The following is an 18,451-nucleotide window of genomic DNA, read 5'->3' as shown; positions in this document are numbered from 1 at the left end:
TCCGTGCAATTTTAATGTACAATGTCACCATCCCGATGACACCCGAGGTTCCGAATCGGATGAGGGACACAAGAGTGACATATCAAGCAAACTGCCAGCGTGGACACCGATTTAGCAGTGATTTAGCTGGGAGCCCTGAAGCACTGTTAGCCGCTCAATCCAAGGGAGACCGGCCGGTGAGAGAACACCAGGGGAGACTCACACTCCACCTCCCATGAAAGCGGCCAGGTCATCGAGCTCTAAGAGCTGCCGTTCAAAAGCCGCGCAGAGCTCCATCGCCGTCATGTCAACATCCGGCCCCGGCTGCGGCGCCTGGGGAATGCCGCTGATGGACGCAGACGACGTCGCACCGGGGGAATCGGCCTTCGGCATGGGGCCCGGAGGGGGGCTAGCCGTGGCCGGGGTGGACGCACCGGCAGATCCACCATTGATCGTCGTGATCCCGGGCCGTCTCGGGACAGGAGGCTCGCTGTCACGGCCCTCCGCGGCAGAAGAAAGAGCACCATGGGCTCTGGGGGCTGCCACCTGGTCGTAGTCCATTGCGTCCGGATTTGTATCGGCTTGGCTGGCAATGTCGTCCCGGACCGAGGGCGACACACGTTGAGCATGTCTGCTGTCTTCGCGGGACTCGCGAGCGTCGCGCGGAGTGCTGTTCACCTCGCGCAGGACCTTGGACATGACAGAGAGGTGGCGCTGCCAGGGGAGCACCAGCGGCCAAGATTGGGACCCTTCGTGGCAGAGCCTCAAACTGTCGCGAACAATGCTCGAAGCGGATTCGGTAACGTCGGGCGGCGCTAGCCCCTTGAGTGTCAGATACGCGACGGTCGAGCCCGCCGTGAAGGCTGAGAATAGCATGAAGATCGGGAAGCAGAGGATGCTATCCTTATCCGCACCATTCTCGAGGGACAGCAGAGAATGGATGATGCTGTGCGACGCGGCAAAGATGCGGTCCACAGCCTGAACGTGCGGATATGAGGCGCTGCGCCAGGCCTCGAGCGAAAAGTTCTCATCCGTGACGACTTGGAGAATGCGGCGCCGGTTCACGAAGATGGTGCCGCAGTTGAGGAGCGAGTGGATCATCGCATATGTGTAGCCGCTACCCATCGTGATGTGCAGAGTGATCTGGCCAGGCTTGTCCGCAAAATGATGCGGCAGCGACTGTCGAATGACCTCGATGTCCTGCTCGAGCGCCATGCATTGTTCCTCCGAAAAGGTCTCAAGGGTGGTCGTCGTCATCATCTCAACAACGTTGCGCCAAGCCTTGGTCGCTAAGACGATGTGACCGAATTCGCCCACCTCGCCCAGAGGGCCAGCTGGGTCGGCCATGGTTGAGGGCGAAGCACCGCTCAAGGTGCGGACATAGACGGGGCTGCCGAAGTGATAGTTCATGTCGGGGCACGGCAGGGATACATCCTTCACGTCAAGCGACGAGAGAGCCGGGTGGCGGCCAGGGCTGCTGGTGAGGAAGCAGTCGAGAACATAGATGAGCCAAAGTGTGCGCCGGAACGACTCATCCTGGAGAAACTGGTCCGGATCGGGCTGGTGGTGATGTGTATGCACCACACGGTACATCTGGGCCATGCGCGCAGCCTGGCCGAGGTAAATGTAGGCGCGCACGGCGTTGCGGCAGCCCCATTCATGGATCACGAGCAGGCACAGGGCTTGGATATCCGCGAGGCTGGGTTGATCCAGTGCCTGCATGATGAGCCCGATGGTCTTACTGGCAAAATGCTCGGCAGCGGCCGAGCCGCCCCCATGGCCACCGTACCGGCGAATCATGGCCGGCGAGTGCCTGTCATTGGAGGTTAGAGCTGGCCGGGAGTTTTGGAAACAGGGGTTGCCGCTTACCGGGCTGCGGTAGCAAGGAGTGCATTGACCATCGTGGGGTCCATTGTCGCATTCTTCAGCTGCTGAAGAAAAGAGGGCTTATGGAAGGCCACACATGCTGGGAGCGTCTTCGTGATGACACGTTCGCATTCTTGCATCAACTCGGGAGTGAGTCTGTGAGGGCAGTGCCGTTAGCCTGGCTCGGATACCGGGGCACTGATGATGAGTTCGTCATTTTGGTAGCAGCAAACAAAAAGAGTCGCGGCGTCTCCTTGTTCAGGCTGTCAAAGCCGGGGGGAGGGTGAAGGCAGAAGGGACTGCGGCTGCACGTATCAACGGCTGGCGCCGACGGAGGGTGGGCATCCGTGGAGAGGGAGCGTTGTGACAGGTTCGCCACACGGGCCGCTGCCGCCAAGGCCAAGACCATCGGAGTCGAGACGGAGCAAAGGGAAAATTGCGTGGGCCGGTTTGGGAAATGAGGGCCGGGCGGAGAAAATTGGGGCCTGGTCTAGGCCCTCCGAGTGCGAGCGCTAGCAAGCTAAGGCTCGGCGGTGGAGGCAGCCCGGGACGGGCGAAAAAAGGCGCTTGCGCAAACGGAGCGCCCGGAAGCCGAGGAGGCAGGCAAAAAAAAAAGAAAAAAAAAGGAAGCACTCGCAGACCGAGGAAAAAATCAGGCGCAACGCGAAATTCGCGAATGGAAAACCAAAGTAGAGATCGGTGAGAAATTGAAAAACTCGGGGAAACAGAACGTACTTTTCAGTTGTCGTCGAGACATGACGCGACACCGTCGTGGCGGGAGGCGCCTGACGGTCGCCTGACGTGCTTGAGACAGCCCGCTCGCTAGGCAGAGATTCGCGCGCTCGCTGCTGGACTCGAGCCGGCGACACCCCGTGGCCGCCGTGGCTCATGGATTCAGATGGCAAATAGCATTCGTGCATGCCCTTTGCGCAGTTCTTGCACGGCGCTCTGCCGTTCTCGTAGACGCATTTGGTCTTGCCCTTGCGACAGCGCACGCAGGCGCCGCCAGCACGGAGGGCCGTCGATCGCACGACCGCCGACATTGCGAATGTCGTCTCCTGTGCCTTGCGGAATCTATTGAGAGCAGGTGGCGAGTTTGAAATGAAGCGGGTGGCGATGGGAGACTAGAAGGCGCGCCGAATTGAGACCGATGATGGGTGCCGGAAGAACAAAATGGGAGGTCCGGACCAGGGCCGGACGGATGAACTTGGAAGGCCGATGCTGCACGAGGGAACGGGCTCCCAAGAAATTCGAGGGAGACCGGGGAAGGGGCCACTCGGTGCGGTGCGCGACTCCGGTCGGGATGGGAGGAGCGGGAGAAAGAAAGGGAAGGCCACGAAGGACGGGGAGTCGATTGGGGTAAAATAAAAAAAAAGGCTTGGGCGGACTTGCAACCTCGGGAAGCGAGGGATGGGAGGCGGGAGGCGGCGGCAGCGCTCGCAGAAAGAGAGGCCACAGTCGGGCGGATCGGCTGATGGTGCCGGGGGTGACTTTGAGAAGACGGGGGATAAAGTGGGGTCAGGCGAGGAAGGCACAATCAGCGACAGTCAGTGCGATGCCCCAGCGTGCCGCCGCCGCCGCTCGCAGCCCGGCGCCCGGACACACAGCGAAGCGATCCGATCAGTCACCCGTGGGGCCTACCCCAATCCGGCCGCCTATTTCAGGCTCCCAATCCCGCGTTCTCAAAGCGATTTCAGCGCTGCAGAAGAAGTCTCCCGTCCTTGTTTTAATTTTTTTTTGTTTATTTTACCCTTTTGGGTCCTTATTAAGCGTCTCCGGCCCTGAGACATGTCGATGCCCTTGGTCCGGCGCTGACCCTGCCGCTGATCGGTGATGGACCCGCCGCGGGGACCCGGATGGAAGGGCGCCGCCTCGTTAGGTCACTACTCCGTAACTCAGGTAGGTACTGCCTCGCGAGCAGGCCTCAAGCCATGCAGTAACCGCGCGGTTGTTGATTCAAGCCGCTGCGCGACAACACAATCGACGCAGAAGGCTTCCGGTCGGCATCGTCCATCCGCAGGACGCCGGCCCGGATCTTCGGTCTCCTGCTCCCTCAATCCCAGTTGCATGCAGGACGGCTGGGGACAGAAAGACGGTGCTTCCGGCTGGACGGCAACTGTTGGCAGCTGAAATATCCTATCCCACCACAGCTTTGGGCGCGCCGCTTGGGCTGATGATGCCCTTCCGCAGCCCGCCGCCGCTCAAACACAACGGCGCTTTCCTCTCTGCCTCCGTAAAGCGTGCGGGTCCGTGCGACCCACACGCTGGGCTTTGTTGGCACCGGCGGTATGTACCCGGCTTCCTCTCGGAAAGGAACCTTTCGCCAGTGAGGTGCCTGATACATGATCATGCAGCTCGTTTGCATTCTTTGCATGATCATGGCTCAACCTCCTGTTCCCAGCCTTGGAAAAGAATGGGAGCGTTCTGCGCAGGAATGTGCCCTTACCTACCTGGTACCAGGTACCTAGGTACCTACCCTGCTATGTGGGGCCGTGATCCGGCTTGCGCACCCCCACCACGTTAACGATAAAGTCTCGGACAGCGCTCTTCCAAACTCCTTTCCTATCCTCAGAGAGGAGAGGCATAAGCGGATTTCCTGAGCGCTGGCGAGAGCGCACCAGGCGATCAAGAACGCGCCTGAAAAGCAGCCGAGCTGATCAGTGACTTACGCCGGGTAGTGAGTGGTTCTGGGGTGGCCGCCCAACAAGGTTTCCTGCGCCTCCGGGCGCAGGTTCCACAGTTCCCGAAGCAACAATTCCCTCCCTCGAATCTCGGACGCTTCGGCGGCCAGGCGGGCAATCCGTCGCCCCGGCAGGCGCGTAACGCAGTTCCCCCCCGCAGAGCCTGCACTTGGTCTACTGCGCGCAACATACGGCGTTAGTCCCGCCGCCAGTCCCGTCGATGTCGGCGAGCAGGAGGTTGAAGCCTAGCCATTTGAGGCACTTGGCCTCACTCTGCTCCGTTGAATTTCTGGTAGTTAACGACGCGCCAGGCCGCGGGACCCGCAATTTCGGATGCAAATTTGCGGGCGCAGTTGGGGTCAAAGGAAACAGCCCAGGGGAACACGACACTCTCGGGAGCGGGTGGAGTTACCGGCGGCCGCAGTTTTGTACTTCAGTCACTTCCCTCAGTTGGACCATATCCTGTCCCCTACGATGCCGGGCGCACAAAAGAAGTTTTCCCTCGGCGTGTCTCATGTTGCCGGGAGCCGAAGAGTCCTGGCCGGCCTCCGCCCCCATCTCACCCGCGCCCGCCTTCAGCTCTCAGGCTAAAAATGTGTGTGGCGCACTTCCCCCCAAGGCCGTCACGCAGTCCCTCTCCGTAGGCCAATCCTATGAAGACCTCCCCCTCGCTCACTAACTGCGAGTCCTCCGCAGAGGGTTCCCTCTGCCTGCTGCCGCCCCGCTCGAGCTGTCTGGCTACACAGTAGGTAGTAGGCAAGAATCGACGTATAACCCTAACCCTATCTATGCAGCTATCCAGTTGCCGGGCAATGAAACTGGGACGGCCCGGTCTTCTATCCTCCTGGACGGGGAGCTGCTACTTGCTAAGGTAACGTTAGCTGTCCAGGTTGAATGCCCTGGCGGCTCTGGCCAGAGCGGCACCAACCAAGCCAAGTCTGCGGCACATCACAATGCAGCCACGTGACGGTGTCGAACGAGCCCACAGCCAGCTGGAAAGGCCTACGCAGTGGGCGTGAGTTCGCGAGCGTGCATTGTTGGGCTCTTTGCGCACTTCCCATGGCTCCAAACTTGAGGCGCTCGTACATAACGCTTGAATGCGAATTTGTGTGGTCCCAGCTCTGCGTTTTCAGGAAATGCCTCGGCGTTGTGACCCCCCTGGATGCAGCGCCCGAACGCGCAGTCCATTGGGAGCGCCTGGCAAGCGCTGTCTCGAAACCCCCGAAACGCGACCCGACCCGCGGAACAGCCCTTGGCCCCTCGGCACAGCCCGCCTTCGACTCGCCTTATGAGGAGGCGCGGGACACGCCTCTCAGCTGGAACCGACCGCGGAAACAAGAGTCTTGATCACAAGTAGATTGATACCAACGGAATTGAGAAGGTATCGATTGCGGGCTGTGGCCAGCACACCAATCCGACGGGGAACGGGGGTCGCAGGTCAATGCCAGGTAGTTGTAGACTGATGAAACCAGTATGTGACATCCACCGGCCTAACGGCCATTCCTGATCTCAGGGGCATGACGCCTTGGCTGTGTATTTGCTGCGAAGCTTAACACAGGTAGTACGGGACGGTCCGATCACCAAAGCGTTGGTATGGGGTATCCTTCCGCTGCGGGCCAGACCCCTGGGCCAAACTCATGGGTCTGCGGAGAGCGAATGTCCAGCTAGGTTCTCCGCGAGACCCGAAGCACACCGAAGCAAGTAATCTTGGGCAGAGAGCTGATGTGGCTCTCCGGCTATCCTTCCCGGAAATCTAACGCTCGTGTGTCTACTTCTATATCTCCGTGTTGGTGGTGGCGCAGGGCGGCGAGGGAGGGCAAGGGATGGCGAGCCCAAACAATCACTTGTCGCCTCGAATCGGACGCGTTCTGACCTCAACCGAACCATCGGCCATTCCGAAATACGCGGCCACGGGCTTCTGGGCGCCGCTGGCAACCTCCAATCCGTTCTTGCCGTAGAACAAGCCAATCTCGGCAACCCCCGGGATCTTGATCAGCCTGTCTGCCAGCGCGTCGACGGTCCACACACCGTCGCTCCCGGTGTCGGTGTGGTTGGCGCTATCGACATCCTTGGGCAGTCGCAGCGGCGCGAACGGCGCATCAATGATCCACATGCCATTGTCCGTGACGATCGCGCCAGCCTTGCCGGGCAGGCCGGGGCGAATACGCGGGTTCTGTGAGCCCATCCTGACGAGCTCGTCGAGGACGCGCGGGGCTGCCATGGGCAGCACCTCGATGGGGATGCCCTTCTTCCAGGTGGTGCCCAGGCGGGCGGAAAGCTTGCGGAAGTCGGCGACGCAGACGAAGCGCTTTGCGCTGGTGGCCACGATCTTCTCTTGCCACAGGCATGCTCCGCCGCCCTTGATCAGGTTCAGGTCGTCATCCACCTCGTCAGCACCGTCGAAGGCGACGTCCAATTGCTGTCCTGCCGGCAGCTTGCTGATGTACTGGAGTCTTAAACCGGCCGCCTCAATGAGCTCCTCGGATTGCGAGCCTGTCGGGTAGAAGGACATGTTGGACGTGACGGCGGGGCCGAGAGCGGCAATCGCCTCGACCACGTAGACGACGGTGCTTCCGGAACCGATACCTATCCTCGTGTATTCGGGGAGGAGGTAGTCCTTGACGGCCTGGTAGGCGGCGAGACGCTTTGACTTCTCGACCAGCGCAGCCTGTTCCTGCGCCGCAGTAGCCATTGTCCGCGTGTTCAGCGCTGCTGCTACCCTATGTTGATAGATGCTGGATGGTGAAGCGTCCCTTATGTGGCGGCTGAATGAGGTTGACAACGGCGAGACACTGGTCCAGGGGGGAATGCGCACGGCACTCGGGTAAATTGAAGAGAAAAGCGGACAAGAAGAGCCGGCAGCGGCAGCAAGATGCGCAGGCAGGTGGGGTTTGCGTGCAAACGTGCTTAGCCTCGTCGCCGGGCCTGCAACGCGCTTATTCATGTGGGATCAAAACCGCTGAGGAGTGCCAGAACCAAAGGGGTGAAACCAGTGTCGCGCTCTGACAGGAAGGGCCAGCATCAGGCAAGGTACGTTGGCTGCTTGCAGGGGCCCTCCTGATGGAGGAATACGGAGGCTCCGAGCTCAGACTCTTCGAAAACTCAAACCACAACCGACTTTCTCGCCTTTACCTACCCCGCCTACCCACCTGCCCCGCCCCCTCTTAAAATTTTTTCTAACCTGTACAGAAAACAAGCCTTCCCTACCTTCCAGGTACCTTACCGACTCCATAGTGGGCACAATACTTCCGTACAGTGGTTGGTTCGAGGGCAATGCAGTGACTGAATTGACCACAGTGCAGTGGTCGGGTCGACCGCAGTGCAGTGGTCGGGTCGACCGCAGTGCAGTGGTCGGGTCGACCGCAGTGCAGTGGTCGGGTCGAGGGTAGTGCAGTGGTCGGGTCGACCGCAGTGCAGTAGTCGGGTTTGCCGATGGCTTGCGTACCTGTGGCTGTGGCACGCAAGCCACAGTCATGCAAGCCACAGGCACGCAAGCCACAGGCACGCAAGCCACAGGCACGCAAGCCACAGGCACGCAAGCCACAGGCACGCAAGCCACAGGCACGCAAGCCACAGACACGCAAGCCACAGGCACGCAAGCCATAGGCACGCAAGCCACAGGCATGCAAGCCACAGGCAAGCTCAACCACTGCACTGCCCTCGACCCGACCGCTGCACTGCAGTCAGTTCAATCACTGTACTTCCCTCAACTCGACCACTGTACCGCGATCGACCCGACCATTGCACTGCGGTCGACTCGACCACTGCACTGCGGTCGACCCGACCATTGCACTACGGTCGACCCGACCACTGCACTGCGGTCGACCCGACTATTGCACTACCCTCGACCCGACCATTGCACTGCGGTCGACCCGACTACTGCACTACCCTCGACCCGACCATTGCACTGCGGTCGACCCAACTACTGCACTGCGGTCGACCCAACCACTGTGGAGCAGTGTAATTGGCGAAGAAGGTAAGGAAGGTTTATTTTCTGTAGGGCCTTGAAAATTTTTCTTGGCAATAGTGGGGCAGCTAGGTGAGCGGGTTAGGTAAAGGCAAAAACGTCGAGGTGGTTTGGGTTTTCGAAGAGTCCGAGCTCGGAGCCTCCGTAGGAAGGTTAAAAGACGAGCTTGGAGCTCTTTCATCAGGTGAGCTCTTCATTTGGAGCCTCGCCCTGCCCCACGTGGAGGGGTAGCTCAGGTAAGGTACCGCAGTACGGAATACATGTACGCCGGAATACGAGTACGCCAGGTACCGTTAGGTTACAATACAGTATCCGTACTCCACGTACTCCTCACCACGAGTCCACAGGAATGATCACGTGCGCTCGGTATCACCTGGTCCTGGGTCGTTGTCAAAAGACAACGTGCGTTCCATGTTGTTGGAACAGAAAGCGCAACTCAATTGGGAGAGGACGGGGAAACAAGGCCCCTTGAAACGATTTCCATTTTCCAAAACAGAAACAACCACATGCATACCTGGTACAGAGGTACCGACGGTACTCGGTTCCATTTGCCCCAATCACAACCATCTCTCTCTGCCCTGCGTCCTCTCCAACCAGTGGAATCCCGCCGGGCTACCCCACGATATAACTTTACAAGTCATCTATTGTTGAGCACAACCAAAAATTGGCGAATCTGGTCGGCGCAGCTTCTTGATTCCCCATCCGAATAGATGAGGTAGGGTACTTTGCTTGCCTTAGCTCAGCCCTCAGGTACCTCCTGTTGGCCATGTGCCTCTCCCGGTTTCCCCCCTTCGACCACGCACCACCCGGAGGCAAGCCTCACCGCGCCCTGTCCCGCCAATACAACAATATGCATGGTGCCGCGAATCCCCTCTCCCAAGATCCTCTGCCCCGACCCTCGAGGCCTCCGGCTCGTCTAGTGTTGGAATCTGAAGTCCAGCCTCTTATTTCCTTGGTCCTTTGTCGTGGCCAGGTAATGCAGCCGCTCTTCGGGGCTCATGGCGTTCCATTTCCTGTCCCTCTGCTTATTCCGGAACACATAGTATGCCTTCACGAGGCCGTACAGGACAATGTTCATGCAGAGAATCCCCAGGAGTTCTCGATTTCCGCGTCGGTACAGCGGTGCGTCATCTTGCACGTGGTCAGCGCCCACCTGGGTCAGAGCCCCCCCCTCCTGCCGTCGAAAACTTACCGGAAGTATAGATGTTGGAGGCGATGATGGCGCTCGCCTGGACAAACATGTTGTAACTGGCGGCAGACACGGTGCGGGATCGGACAGTATTGGAGTTTCGGGAGTTCCAGGCAACTTGGATTGGATGCGCTACCACCGGAGTCAGCCAGCTGCCCGCTCTGCTCTATGGTGTACTCCGATGGGGACTCATAGGTTGGTGGCCAGACTTACCATTGGGATAGCTGAGTAGCAGGGTGGTGACAGCATATATCACCCATCGGTTCACCTTGGACGTGTCAACTGCATTGAGGTATATCAGAAAGGGAAGTGCCCATATCTGCCCGAACCCGGCCACAAGGGACAACTCCCCGAGGACCTCAGAGACGTAGGTTAGGCCGAGCATCGTTATTACTAGCTTGTGTCAGACCTCCAGCTCTCGCCAAAGCATCGGTCAGCGTGGTCTCAGACTTACCGTGAATAACGGTGTAGGGCATGGCCAGCAAATTTGTCTGGAACGTATCGAAGCCCAATCCCCGGAGGGAGAGTGTGAGATACTGCTGCGGGGGAATCATCGGAATTTGGAATGTGAGCCCTAGGATATACAGCGGCCTGGGCGGGGGCAGATCAGTGGATATCCATGATCAGAGTGCGTTCTCGGGCGTCTTTCGGCTGCTACTCACCAGAGATCATAGTCTTTGAGGCTTTGCCAGAGGAGCTTGGGGGTGATCGGTTGGCGATTATGCATGTCGCTTTTGCTCGGATCGTCTCGCAAGACCCGGTTCACCATGATCTTCTCCTCACTGGCAACGCGCATGCGATTTCGATCAGTCCAACCCATTCGAGTAGTGCGAGCAAAGACCCCTCAGCGTTCAGCGGGGGTTGGGGGCGGGGACCTACCGCTCTGTAAACCACCCGTTCTTACCCCTGAACCAGCTCGCGGTTTGGCACGGTCCGGCCGGCATCAGGAGGAAGGCAAAAAGACCAACAACAAGTGTTAGAAGGCCCTGGTTAGGTCGTCAGGGGCAGATTCGATGGGGACTTGAGGAAGGAACGGTGCGTACCTCGATCAAGAACAGCCACCTCCAACCAGACTGCCCCTGTACACCCCGCATGTGCAAAATTCCGTAGGCAAGGAGGGAGGAGCCGATGTCAGCGAAGCTCATGGCCGTCCAGAAAAAGGCAAGGCGCAACGATAGCTCGTGGTGTTTGTAAAAGTAGGAGAGGTACAGCACCACCTGCCGGCCGAGTCAGCCGATAGCCACTTTCATGGGGCAAATCTCTCCATCTCGGTGGTGATGGCTTACATCGGGGATGAACCCCCCTTGCAGAACACCGAGCAAGGCGCGGCAGACGAGAAACGACGTGCGTCCGGTCAGCCAGAACTGGCTGCTCGCGACAAGGCTCCAGAGAACCATCTGTGTCGGTATCCAGCGGTCGGGACCCATCCACTTGGAGACAAGTTGAGACGGCAACTCGGCACAGAGAAAGGCCAGTTTGGAGACGGTGTTCCCCAGGTTGTAGTCTGAGGAAGCCGTCAGTATCCCGAGCCTACACACCGTCCGGGTGCGCGGACAACTCACCGTCGGTGGTTAGACCGAGGTCTGGGAGGAAGTTGTCCGTGAGGGCTTGGCTGATGTTTGCGCGGTCGAGCTCGAGAGCCATGAACATGATACAAGCCCACACAAGTATGCGGATGTCGATTTTGCGCACCAGCCGATGCTCTTCGCGCCAGGTCCATCGCTCCAGGGGGTCGAAGCGATGGGTGTTCTCCCTGACAACAGAACAACCATCAGATCTCTCCGGCTCTGGGTGCGGCTAGCCCCGCGTAGTACTCACCACTGCGGGGGCGGCTGATACTCCTTTGCCGTTTCTGGGTCATCGAACACGCTGGGCTGTAACCATGTTAGCCCGTCTGTGGACCTGGTGATTCCGGGAGGCTTGGGGGAAAGCTTGCCTGGGTGGCGATGGCGTCACGGTCGTATAACACTGCTCTTTGAAACCAAAATCTTTTCGCTCGGATGGCTTCTCCGAGTGGTGGAATTGTGTTCACCGACGTGGTTGAGGTCTCCGGGCCCAGTTCGCCATCCGGGTCCCTCTCCGCCTTGACGATTTTATTCCGGACGAGGACGGTTGCCATGGTGGTAGGGCGCTGTTGCTGGAAGATGAAATCTAGTCTGTCATCAAGCCAGTGTGTGGTGTGCACCCAGTCGCGGAGGACGACGGAAGACCGGCCGGTGCCAGCTTTTCATACCGCTCCCGGGCAGCATCTGGGCGAGACAGACCGAACTGGCCTTATCTGAGCCCGAGTGAGATACGGGCCATTGCGTACGCCGTCTGCATAATCACGTCAGGTGCATGTACCTGACATTCTGCGCCAAGTCGAGGACAACTTACAGGATATCCGAGCATGCAGGGCATTGCTGGAAACCGGGTCTCGGTATTCAGCCTCACACCAGCCGCGAGCTGTAACGACTTTGGACGAATACCAGGCAGTCGTTTCTGCTCCCGGTCTGCGGTCAGGTGAAATGTGAAGATGAGGGCTCACCGTATAACTCCGGTCTCGCAGCGCAAAAGCGGTGCTCCCCTTCCTTAGCCCTCGCCTGCGCATGAGGACTTGGTCAACATTGACCCTTGCACACCTCAAGTTTCCGCCATGCATGCTTCTGAGACGGCAACCTGATCGAGCACGCTGTGACATAGAGCAGCTATGTTGTTTTGGGGTGCTGGAAGGGCAGCATCGTAACGAACCCAAGATTGCAAGGCGCCACACCCCCACGGCACCAATGTGTTTGACGACGGCACAGGGACGCTGGCATTCACTACGGAATACTTTCGCGTTGGCGGGTCGCTTGCGGATGAACCTGTTGTCGAGCGCGGTGGTCAGCACCCGCGTTGAGACTTAGCGCCAAGCACCCCATAAAGGGGAAGCAATGACGTGATGAGACGTGCTCAGTGCAGCAACTGACGCGACCCTCGTGGGTGCAAGGGCGCGATGGCATGCCCAGCTTTGCGGGTCCTGCCACTGGTCACTTCCTTTTCTCGGCGCGGCAAGTTGATCCCGGCATCGGGGTAAGGAGATGGGGGTTGTCCAACCGCCATGCCCATATGGAAGTCCGTTCTCGTCCCCCCACGGACACGCATTATCTCCGCTATCACCGGGACTGTTACAAACGGCTCGAAGCGAAACCGAGCGCCGGCAGAGTAAGTGTCCCGCCCGGAGGGCACGGCCTTTGGGGAATGGGTTGGGCCGGGGTATACGCACGTGCTGGCCGTTCCCGATGTCTTCCCCGAAGGCCACCCTCCACGCAAGCTCGCCGTCGACGTCCTTCTACCCCGCTTTCGTCCCTTCGCGAATGCGGTACTGGCTGGATAAGGCGCTCCTCTCGCTCTGCCGATGCTCTGTTCGGTCGAAAACGGACCGCTTCCACCGACCGGCCCATCCCACTCTCCTCGAGAGGGAGTTGCGGAATACACCACCAAGAGCTCGTCATCACCGTCACCAACGCCTATTCGATAACCGGGCGATATCCGCTCCACACTAAACGCAATAATACAGCCTGCCTATGTAAGTCGAAGAGGGGAACGCGGGGGTTTGCTATCGCACGGCAGGACTGATGCTGGGGATGATGCGAAACCATCTCGTCACTCGTGACTGTGGGCAACGCGGGCCTGTTGGGCTCAGGTATTGTATAAAGTAATCTGAACACCCAGAGGTTTACAAACCCATCACATTCCAACCAGCCTCAATCACATTGAAACAGCAAGACTCCCGGGTAGTCCTATCTTCAACCAAACGCTGTGCACCGTCACAATGGCCCCTTCAGCAGTCGAGCCCGATGTGCCTGTGAGAGGCAAAGGGCCAGTCCGCGAGCCTCTCCAGCTTTCAGGAGCGCTGGACTCGTACGAGTCCTTTGATGTTACCCCTGTTATCGGCCGAGAGTTTCCCACCGCCAAGCTTGTTGAGTGGCTCAATGCACCCAACTCGGACGAGCTCCTCAGGGACCTCGCCATCACCAGTGAGTCCATGTCGGATATTGAGCAAACGGCAAGCGCACCTTGCTGACAAGAGCAGTCTCTCAGCGCGGAGTCGTGTTTTTCCGTGCCCAGGATGACCTTACCAATGAGCTCCAGAAGAAGCTGATTCTGCGGCTTGGAGAGCTCACGGGGCGGCCTGCCACCTCGGGGCTCCATATCCATCCGATCCTCAACTCGGAGAGAGAGCTGGGTGGTAATGATCTCGAGATCAGCACTATCAGCTCCGTGCAGAACAAGCAGTTCTACTCCAAGAAGGTCCCCGACACGCTCAGCGTCAAGAACCAACGCAGCGCCCAGTGGCACAGTGACATTGCCTTCGAGCCCGTGCCGGCAGACTACACGTCTCTCCGCCTGGTCCAGCTCCCCACCACGGGAGGAGGTGAGGGTCCCTCAGCTTTTGCCGCAGCGAAGATATCCGCCGCTCACAAGGAGGCACCATAGATACCCTGTGGGCGTCGGGCTACGAAATCTACGACCGGATCAGCGAGCCGTACCAGAAATTTCTCGAGACACTCACGGCCACGTTTGAGCAGCCGGGCTTCCAGAAGGTAGCAGATAACTTGGGCTTCAATCTCTACGACAAGCCGCGGGGAGCGCCCGAGAACGTGGGCGCCGAGCTCAAAGCCATCCACCCGGTCGTCCGTACGAACCCGGTCACGGGCTGGAAGAGCATCTTCCCGGTGGGCGGACATGTCAAGCACATCAACGGGTTGACCGAGGAGGAGAGCTCCCATCTGCTGAGCTGGTTCCTGGACCTGGTCTACAAGAACCACGATCTGCAAGTTAGGTTCAAGTGGAAGAACGCGAACGACATTGGTGGGTGACTGCTCGCTCTCGAATATGCCTGCTTACCTGTCCGGCGCTAACCAGGCGCAGCCATCTGGGACAACCGATCCGTGTTCCACACAGCAACCTTTGACTACCTTGACGGCAGCTACGGTGAGCGGTTCGGAAACCGCGTTGTTGGGCTTGGCGAGAAGCCGTACCTGGACCCTAACAGCACCTCGCGGAGAGCCGCCTTGAACAAGGCTTGACACAACCTGGTGCTGGCGGGAGCGTTTCATTTCCCAGTGACTCCGTCATTTTTTTTTTCTTTTTTTTTCTTTTTTTGCCGACCAACAACGGCGAGGACTTGGGAACCCTTGACAATGATTTGCCCCTGGGGAGGCGGAGACGCCATGGCTATCGCTGTTCAAGCACAACTGGGCTACCAACACACACACATGCACTGCGCCACAGAGCCTCAGTTCTCTTTCGTGCACAGCGCGTTTAGTTTCATTACTGAATTGAGTACTTCTTCTTGATGTGAACCAACGAAATCTCTGGAGATTCCGGTAAGGACTGGGCAGACGTTATACCGCTCTTATGATATCTTAAAGCTCACGTTGTATTACACAAGGGCCGAATGGCGCAATGGTAGCGCGTTACTTTCCGGTACTGCACTGCAGGTTGCCTTCGCTGGTTGGTAAAGGTTCTGGGTTCGAGTCCCAGTTTGGTCGTAAAGCGCTTGAGTTTTTTTTGTTTCTTTTTGCACAAGGTCTCTCCTCTTCTTTACACAAAAAGCCAAGCTTTCCAGGAATTCAGTAACTTAATATTGTTAAACAAGATATATGCATGGCCTTAGCGCTGTGGCAGACGGAGCCACAGCTAGCTACCTTCATATAAGGCTAAGCGATTTCCCCTCCAATTCACGTGCTCAACTTCAGACTTAAGTTCATCACATGTTGCCTCCAAATCCAACAGCGGAAACCTTATTTTTCCCATATTGTGCACACTTCAAACCACAGTTCCTCAATTGTGCGCAGTGCAACAAACTCGCAAGCTTGCGCGAATCCACGTCCAGCCTATCAACTCGCGTTAGCTCCCGCCAAGGGCTGCTCCTATCCCCAAAGCTTCCAGCCACCATTCTAGGTGGCTACCTCACACGCCGTGCTCGGCACAGGCGTCCCCTCTTCCGACATGGCCGGTTCTGTCCCTATTGCTCGCTCTTTGAGCGACATTTACACCCCGGATGCGTTGCCGACGCAGGCCAAGCGATGGAACAACCTTCTGGCCAAGTTTGAGGAGGTTTACGGGCATCCGGCCGAGTTCATCTCACGATCCCCGGGTCGGGTCAATATCATTGGCGAACACATCGACTACTCACTGTACTCGGTACTCCCTATGGCCATCACCGCCGATGCGCTGCTCGTGGTCTCCACTGCCCTCACCCCGACCACGCCTGGAACATTTAAGGTACAGATCGCCAACGTGCAAGACTCCAAATTCCCCTCGCGCGAGTTCGATATTCCCTACGAGACTGTGGACATCGATGCCACTGTGCATGAGTGGACCAACTACTTCAAGTCTGGCCTGCGAGGCGCTCTCGAGCACTTGCGCAGGAAGCGCGGGGCAGACTTCAAACCCAGTAGCATGAAGATCCTGATGGACGGCACTGTTCCTGCTGGTGGCGGTTTAAGCTCGAGCGCGGCGTTCGTCAGCGCCAGCGCATTGGCAATCATGGTTGCGAATGGCGAACACACCGTTAACAAGACCGAGTTAACCGAGCTGGCTATCGTGAGCGAGCGCGCTGTGGGTGTGAACTCAGGGGGGTAGGCATTTCGGCATCCTCACCCTCCGTCTGGATTCAGCAGCTGACTTGTGACGCCAGGATGGATCAGTCTGCTTCGGTCTTCTCCGAGCGCGGCTCCGCGCTCTTCGTTTCGTTCGCGCCTTCCCTCAAGGCTCGGCCTGTCTACTTCCCCAAGACCAACCCGGAGTTGACCTTCCTTGTGGCCCAGTCTTTCGTCACTTCAGACAAGTTCGTCACGGGCCCGATCCATTACAACTTGCGCGTGGTCGAGTGCAGCCTGGCCGCTGCCTACCTCAACGCAGTGCTTAACCCCCCTGGCACCCAGCTTCCTCCTGATGCTGCACCGCTGGGTATCAGTCTCCATGGCTTCCATGAAACGTACTTCGCCCTCCGGGAACACGGCGCCGGTGCCACCTCGAGCAAGCCCGTGCCCGACCAGCTCGACGAGCTGATTACCCTCACCAAGCAGACCCTAACCCAAGTTGAGGGTTACACGCGAGAAGAGATCGCCAGCGTGCTCAACATCTCGGTGGACGAGCTCAACGCCAGGTTCACGTCCCGGTTTCCTGTCCGCGCCGAGCGCTTCAAGCTGCGCCAGCGTGCGCTGCACGTCTTCTCCGAGGCACTCCGGGTCCTGAAGTTCATGGCCCTGCTCGAGACCGGCCCGTCTGGAGACGACACCGCTTCGTATAACAGTCAGCTGGGTGCGCTCCTCAACGAAACTCAAACGTCCTGCCGCGACGTGTACGAGTGCAGCTGCGAGGAGATTGATACTCTCTGTGCTATCGCGCGGAAGGCGGGCAGCTACGGCAGCCGTCTGACCGGTGCCGGCTGGGGTGGGTGCAGCGTGCATCTCGTGCCGGCGGACAAAGTTGCAGAGGTGCGAGATGCGTGGGATAGAGAGTACTACAGCAAGCTCAACCTTACTGAGGACCAGAAGGAGGCCGCTGTGGTGGTTAGTCGGCCAGGCAATGGGAGCGCCGTTTGTTTCGTAAAGGATTTGGTCATTTAAACCAAAGAGCTGGTATTACGCTTGCGAAGACACAGGCATAGCTAGGTTTGGCTGCATATAGTCACTTGGCATTCTAGCTTGCAACATGCTTTTCCAGAGTCCTTCTTCATTCTTATCCTCGTTTGGTTCTCAGTTGTAATGGCGCCTATGCCACTGCGAAAGAGCATGTTGGAGAACCCAACTGTTGAGTCAATCGCTACATTACTTCACAGTTAAAGCACTTGCAGATACAGATGCAAAGCAACACAATAGTTAGAAATTATAGTAGTAAGATGTCACAAGCTAGAGCATATGTAGCTCTGCATGCCACTCCTTGCGCTCGGGGGGCATATATTAGCCCTGCCTACACATATATATAGACTTAGATGCTCCCCCCACTCTGTATAAGAGAAGCACCTTTCTTAATATATATTGAAGTAGTGTAAAACCTCTATGCTAACCTACTCTACTATATTATAAATTAGATATATAAGATATCTTTAAAAGGAATGCAGTGTCTATCTAGATAGATGTAGATAGTACGTATTAAGTAGTAGGAAGGATGTCTCCTCAATAGGTAGATATATAGCTTAGGTGTGTCTAGTAGCGACGTAGTAGAGGGATATAATATAATAAGATCTTTATAGCTTAGGTGCCTCCATCTAAATAAATATTGAATAATAAGAGGATAGGCTTAATAGCCCTCTAGAAAAAGAAACAATACTACTTGTAGTAAAGAACGTCTATTATACTAATCTTAATAGTAGGCTTCCTTTATAACTTTAATCATAGAGTCTAGCCTACTTAAATATATATAATTAGAGATCTAGATCCTCTTAGAGCGAATATAATAAATTAGAATAAACGAAAAACTAGGTTTCTATATTTGAGAGGCTTATTACCCTAACCTACACTTCCCTTTCGAGCTTGCTTTATACTCCTATAAGCAAGCCTATAACCTTATAAACTCCTAAGTATTATTATTATTAATCTTACACCAAAGGGGCTCTAAGTGCCCTGCTACTAAGGGCAAGCGGTCCCTCCACCTCTATCTATACTACTCTCATATAGCGCCTACGCTACGTTCTCGCTATATAGGGCAGGCCTCCCCGATTCCTACCTTCTAACTCGCTAGAACTCACCTTTTTAGTTTAGTAGGGTCAGAGATATAGTAGCCTATATAGCCCTT

At 57.3% G+C, this 18,451-nt stretch overlaps 5 protein-coding genes and 1 non-coding gene across 6 annotated transcripts; 3 read left to right on the top strand and 3 right to left on the bottom strand.

Annotated features, from left to right (window-relative positions):
* Nucleotides 1–29: 29 nt before the first annotated feature.
* THITE_2116136 (uncharacterized protein) lies at nt 30–3,280 on the bottom strand. Its single transcript, XM_003653532.1, has 4 exons — nt 2,581–3,280; nt 1,849–2,001; nt 203–1,792; nt 30–135 (listed from the first exon to the last, which is right to left on the bottom strand). The coding sequence occupies exons 1-4, from the start codon at nt 2,886–2,888 to the stop codon at nt 123–125; spliced, it is 2,064 nt and encodes a 687-aa protein (XP_003653580.1). The 5' UTR covers nt 2,889–3,280; the 3' UTR covers nt 30–122.
* Nucleotides 3,281–6,119: 2,839 nt separating this feature from the next.
* THITE_2116134 (uncharacterized protein) lies at nt 6,120–7,636 on the bottom strand. The gene has a single exon (XM_003653531.1). It carries the CDS (start codon nt 7,216–7,218, stop codon nt 6,367–6,369), a length of 852 nt encoding a protein of 283 aa, XP_003653579.1. The 5' UTR covers nt 7,219–7,636; the 3' UTR covers nt 6,120–6,366.
* Nucleotides 7,637–9,306: 1,670 nt separating this feature from the next.
* Nucleotides 9,307–11,653, bottom strand: THITE_2116127 (uncharacterized protein). Its single transcript, XM_003653530.1, has 10 exons — nt 11,501–11,653; nt 11,245–11,435; nt 10,969–11,186; nt 10,726–10,899; nt 10,562–10,668; nt 10,345–10,464; nt 10,137–10,273; nt 9,896–10,075; nt 9,686–9,814; nt 9,307–9,624 (listed from the first exon to the last, which is right to left on the bottom strand). Exons 2-10 carry the CDS (start codon nt 11,330–11,332, stop codon nt 9,410–9,412), a joined length of 1,368 nt encoding a protein of 455 aa, XP_003653578.1. The 5' UTR covers nt 11,333–11,435; nt 11,501–11,653; the 3' UTR covers nt 9,307–9,409.
* Nucleotides 11,654–13,377: 1,724 nt separating this feature from the next.
* Nucleotides 13,378–14,906, top strand: THITE_2116123 (uncharacterized protein). Its single transcript, XM_003653529.1, has 4 exons — nt 13,378–13,680; nt 13,737–14,078; nt 14,141–14,515; nt 14,576–14,906. The coding sequence occupies exons 1-4, from the start codon at nt 13,476–13,478 to the stop codon at nt 14,731–14,733; spliced, it is 1,080 nt and encodes a 359-aa protein (XP_003653577.1). The 5' UTR covers nt 13,378–13,475; the 3' UTR covers nt 14,734–14,906.
* A 192-nt stretch (nt 14,907–15,098) lies between these two features.
* Nucleotides 15,099–15,198, top strand: THITE_t58. Its single transcript has one exon. It is a non-coding gene; the product is annotated as a tRNA-Arg (tRNA).
* Nucleotides 15,199–15,372: 174 nt separating this feature from the next.
* THITE_2116120 (uncharacterized protein) lies at nt 15,373–17,655 on the top strand. Its single transcript, XM_003653528.1, has 2 exons — nt 15,373–16,290; nt 16,350–17,655. The coding sequence occupies exons 1-2, from the start codon at nt 15,659–15,661 to the stop codon at nt 17,281–17,283; spliced, it is 1,566 nt and encodes a 521-aa protein (XP_003653576.1). The 5' UTR covers nt 15,373–15,658; the 3' UTR covers nt 17,284–17,655.
* Nucleotides 17,656–18,451: the final 796 nt, after the last annotated feature.

The sequence above is a fragment of the Thermothielavioides terrestris genome, chromosome 2 (genome assembly GCF_000226115.1).
Source record: "Thermothielavioides terrestris NRRL 8126 chromosome 2, complete sequence".
Lineage (NCBI taxonomy): Eukaryota > Fungi > Ascomycota > Sordariomycetes > Sordariales > Chaetomiaceae > Thermothielavioides > Thermothielavioides terrestris.
The sequence above is the reverse complement of the archived record's forward strand: the minus strand, read 5'-3'. Positions and strand labels throughout refer to the sequence as shown.

Coding starts and splice junctions, on each gene's coding strand:
- THITE_2116136 (XM_003653532.1), bottom strand. CDS start 2,888: ATGTCGGCGGTCGTGCGATCGACGGCCCTCCGTGCTGGCGGCGCCTGC. Junction 2,002..2,580: donor GTCTCGACGACAACTGAAAA/GTACGTTCTGTT, acceptor CTGCCCTCACAG/ACTCACTCCCGAGTTGATGC. Junction 1,793..1,848: donor CTCCTTGCTACCGCAGCCCG/GTAAGCGGCAAC, acceptor CTCCAATGACAG/GCACTCGCCGGCCATGATTC.
- THITE_2116134 (XM_003653531.1), bottom strand. CDS start 7,218: ATGGCTACTGCGGCGCAGGAACAGGCTGCGCTGGTCGAGAAGTCAAAG.
- THITE_2116127 (XM_003653530.1), bottom strand. CDS start 11,332: ATGTTCATGGCTCTCGAGCTCGACCGCGCAAACATCAGCCAAGCCCTC. Junction 10,465..10,561: donor AACGGGTGGTTTACAGAGCG/GTAGGTCCCCGC, acceptor GCGCGTTGCCAG/TGAGGAGAAGATCATGGTGA. Junction 10,274..10,344: donor CTCAAAGACTATGATCTCTG/GTGAGTAGCAGC, acceptor GCCCCCGCCCAG/GCCGCTGTATATCCTAGGGC.
- THITE_2116123 (XM_003653529.1), top strand. CDS start 13,476: ATGGCCCCTTCAGCAGTCGAGCCCGATGTGCCTGTGAGAGGCAAAGGG. Junction 13,681..13,736: donor CAGGGACCTCGCCATCACCA/GTGAGTCCATGT, acceptor TGACAAGAGCAG/TCTCTCAGCGCGGAGTCGTG. Junction 14,516..14,575: donor GAAGAACGCGAACGACATTG/GTGGGTGACTGC, acceptor AACCAGGCGCAG/CCATCTGGGACAACCGATCC.
- THITE_2116120 (XM_003653528.1), top strand. CDS start 15,659: ATGGCCGGTTCTGTCCCTATTGCTCGCTCTTTGAGCGACATTTACACC. Junction 16,291..16,349: donor GTGGGTGTGAACTCAGGGGG/GTAGGCATTTCG, acceptor TTGTGACGCCAG/GATGGATCAGTCTGCTTCGG.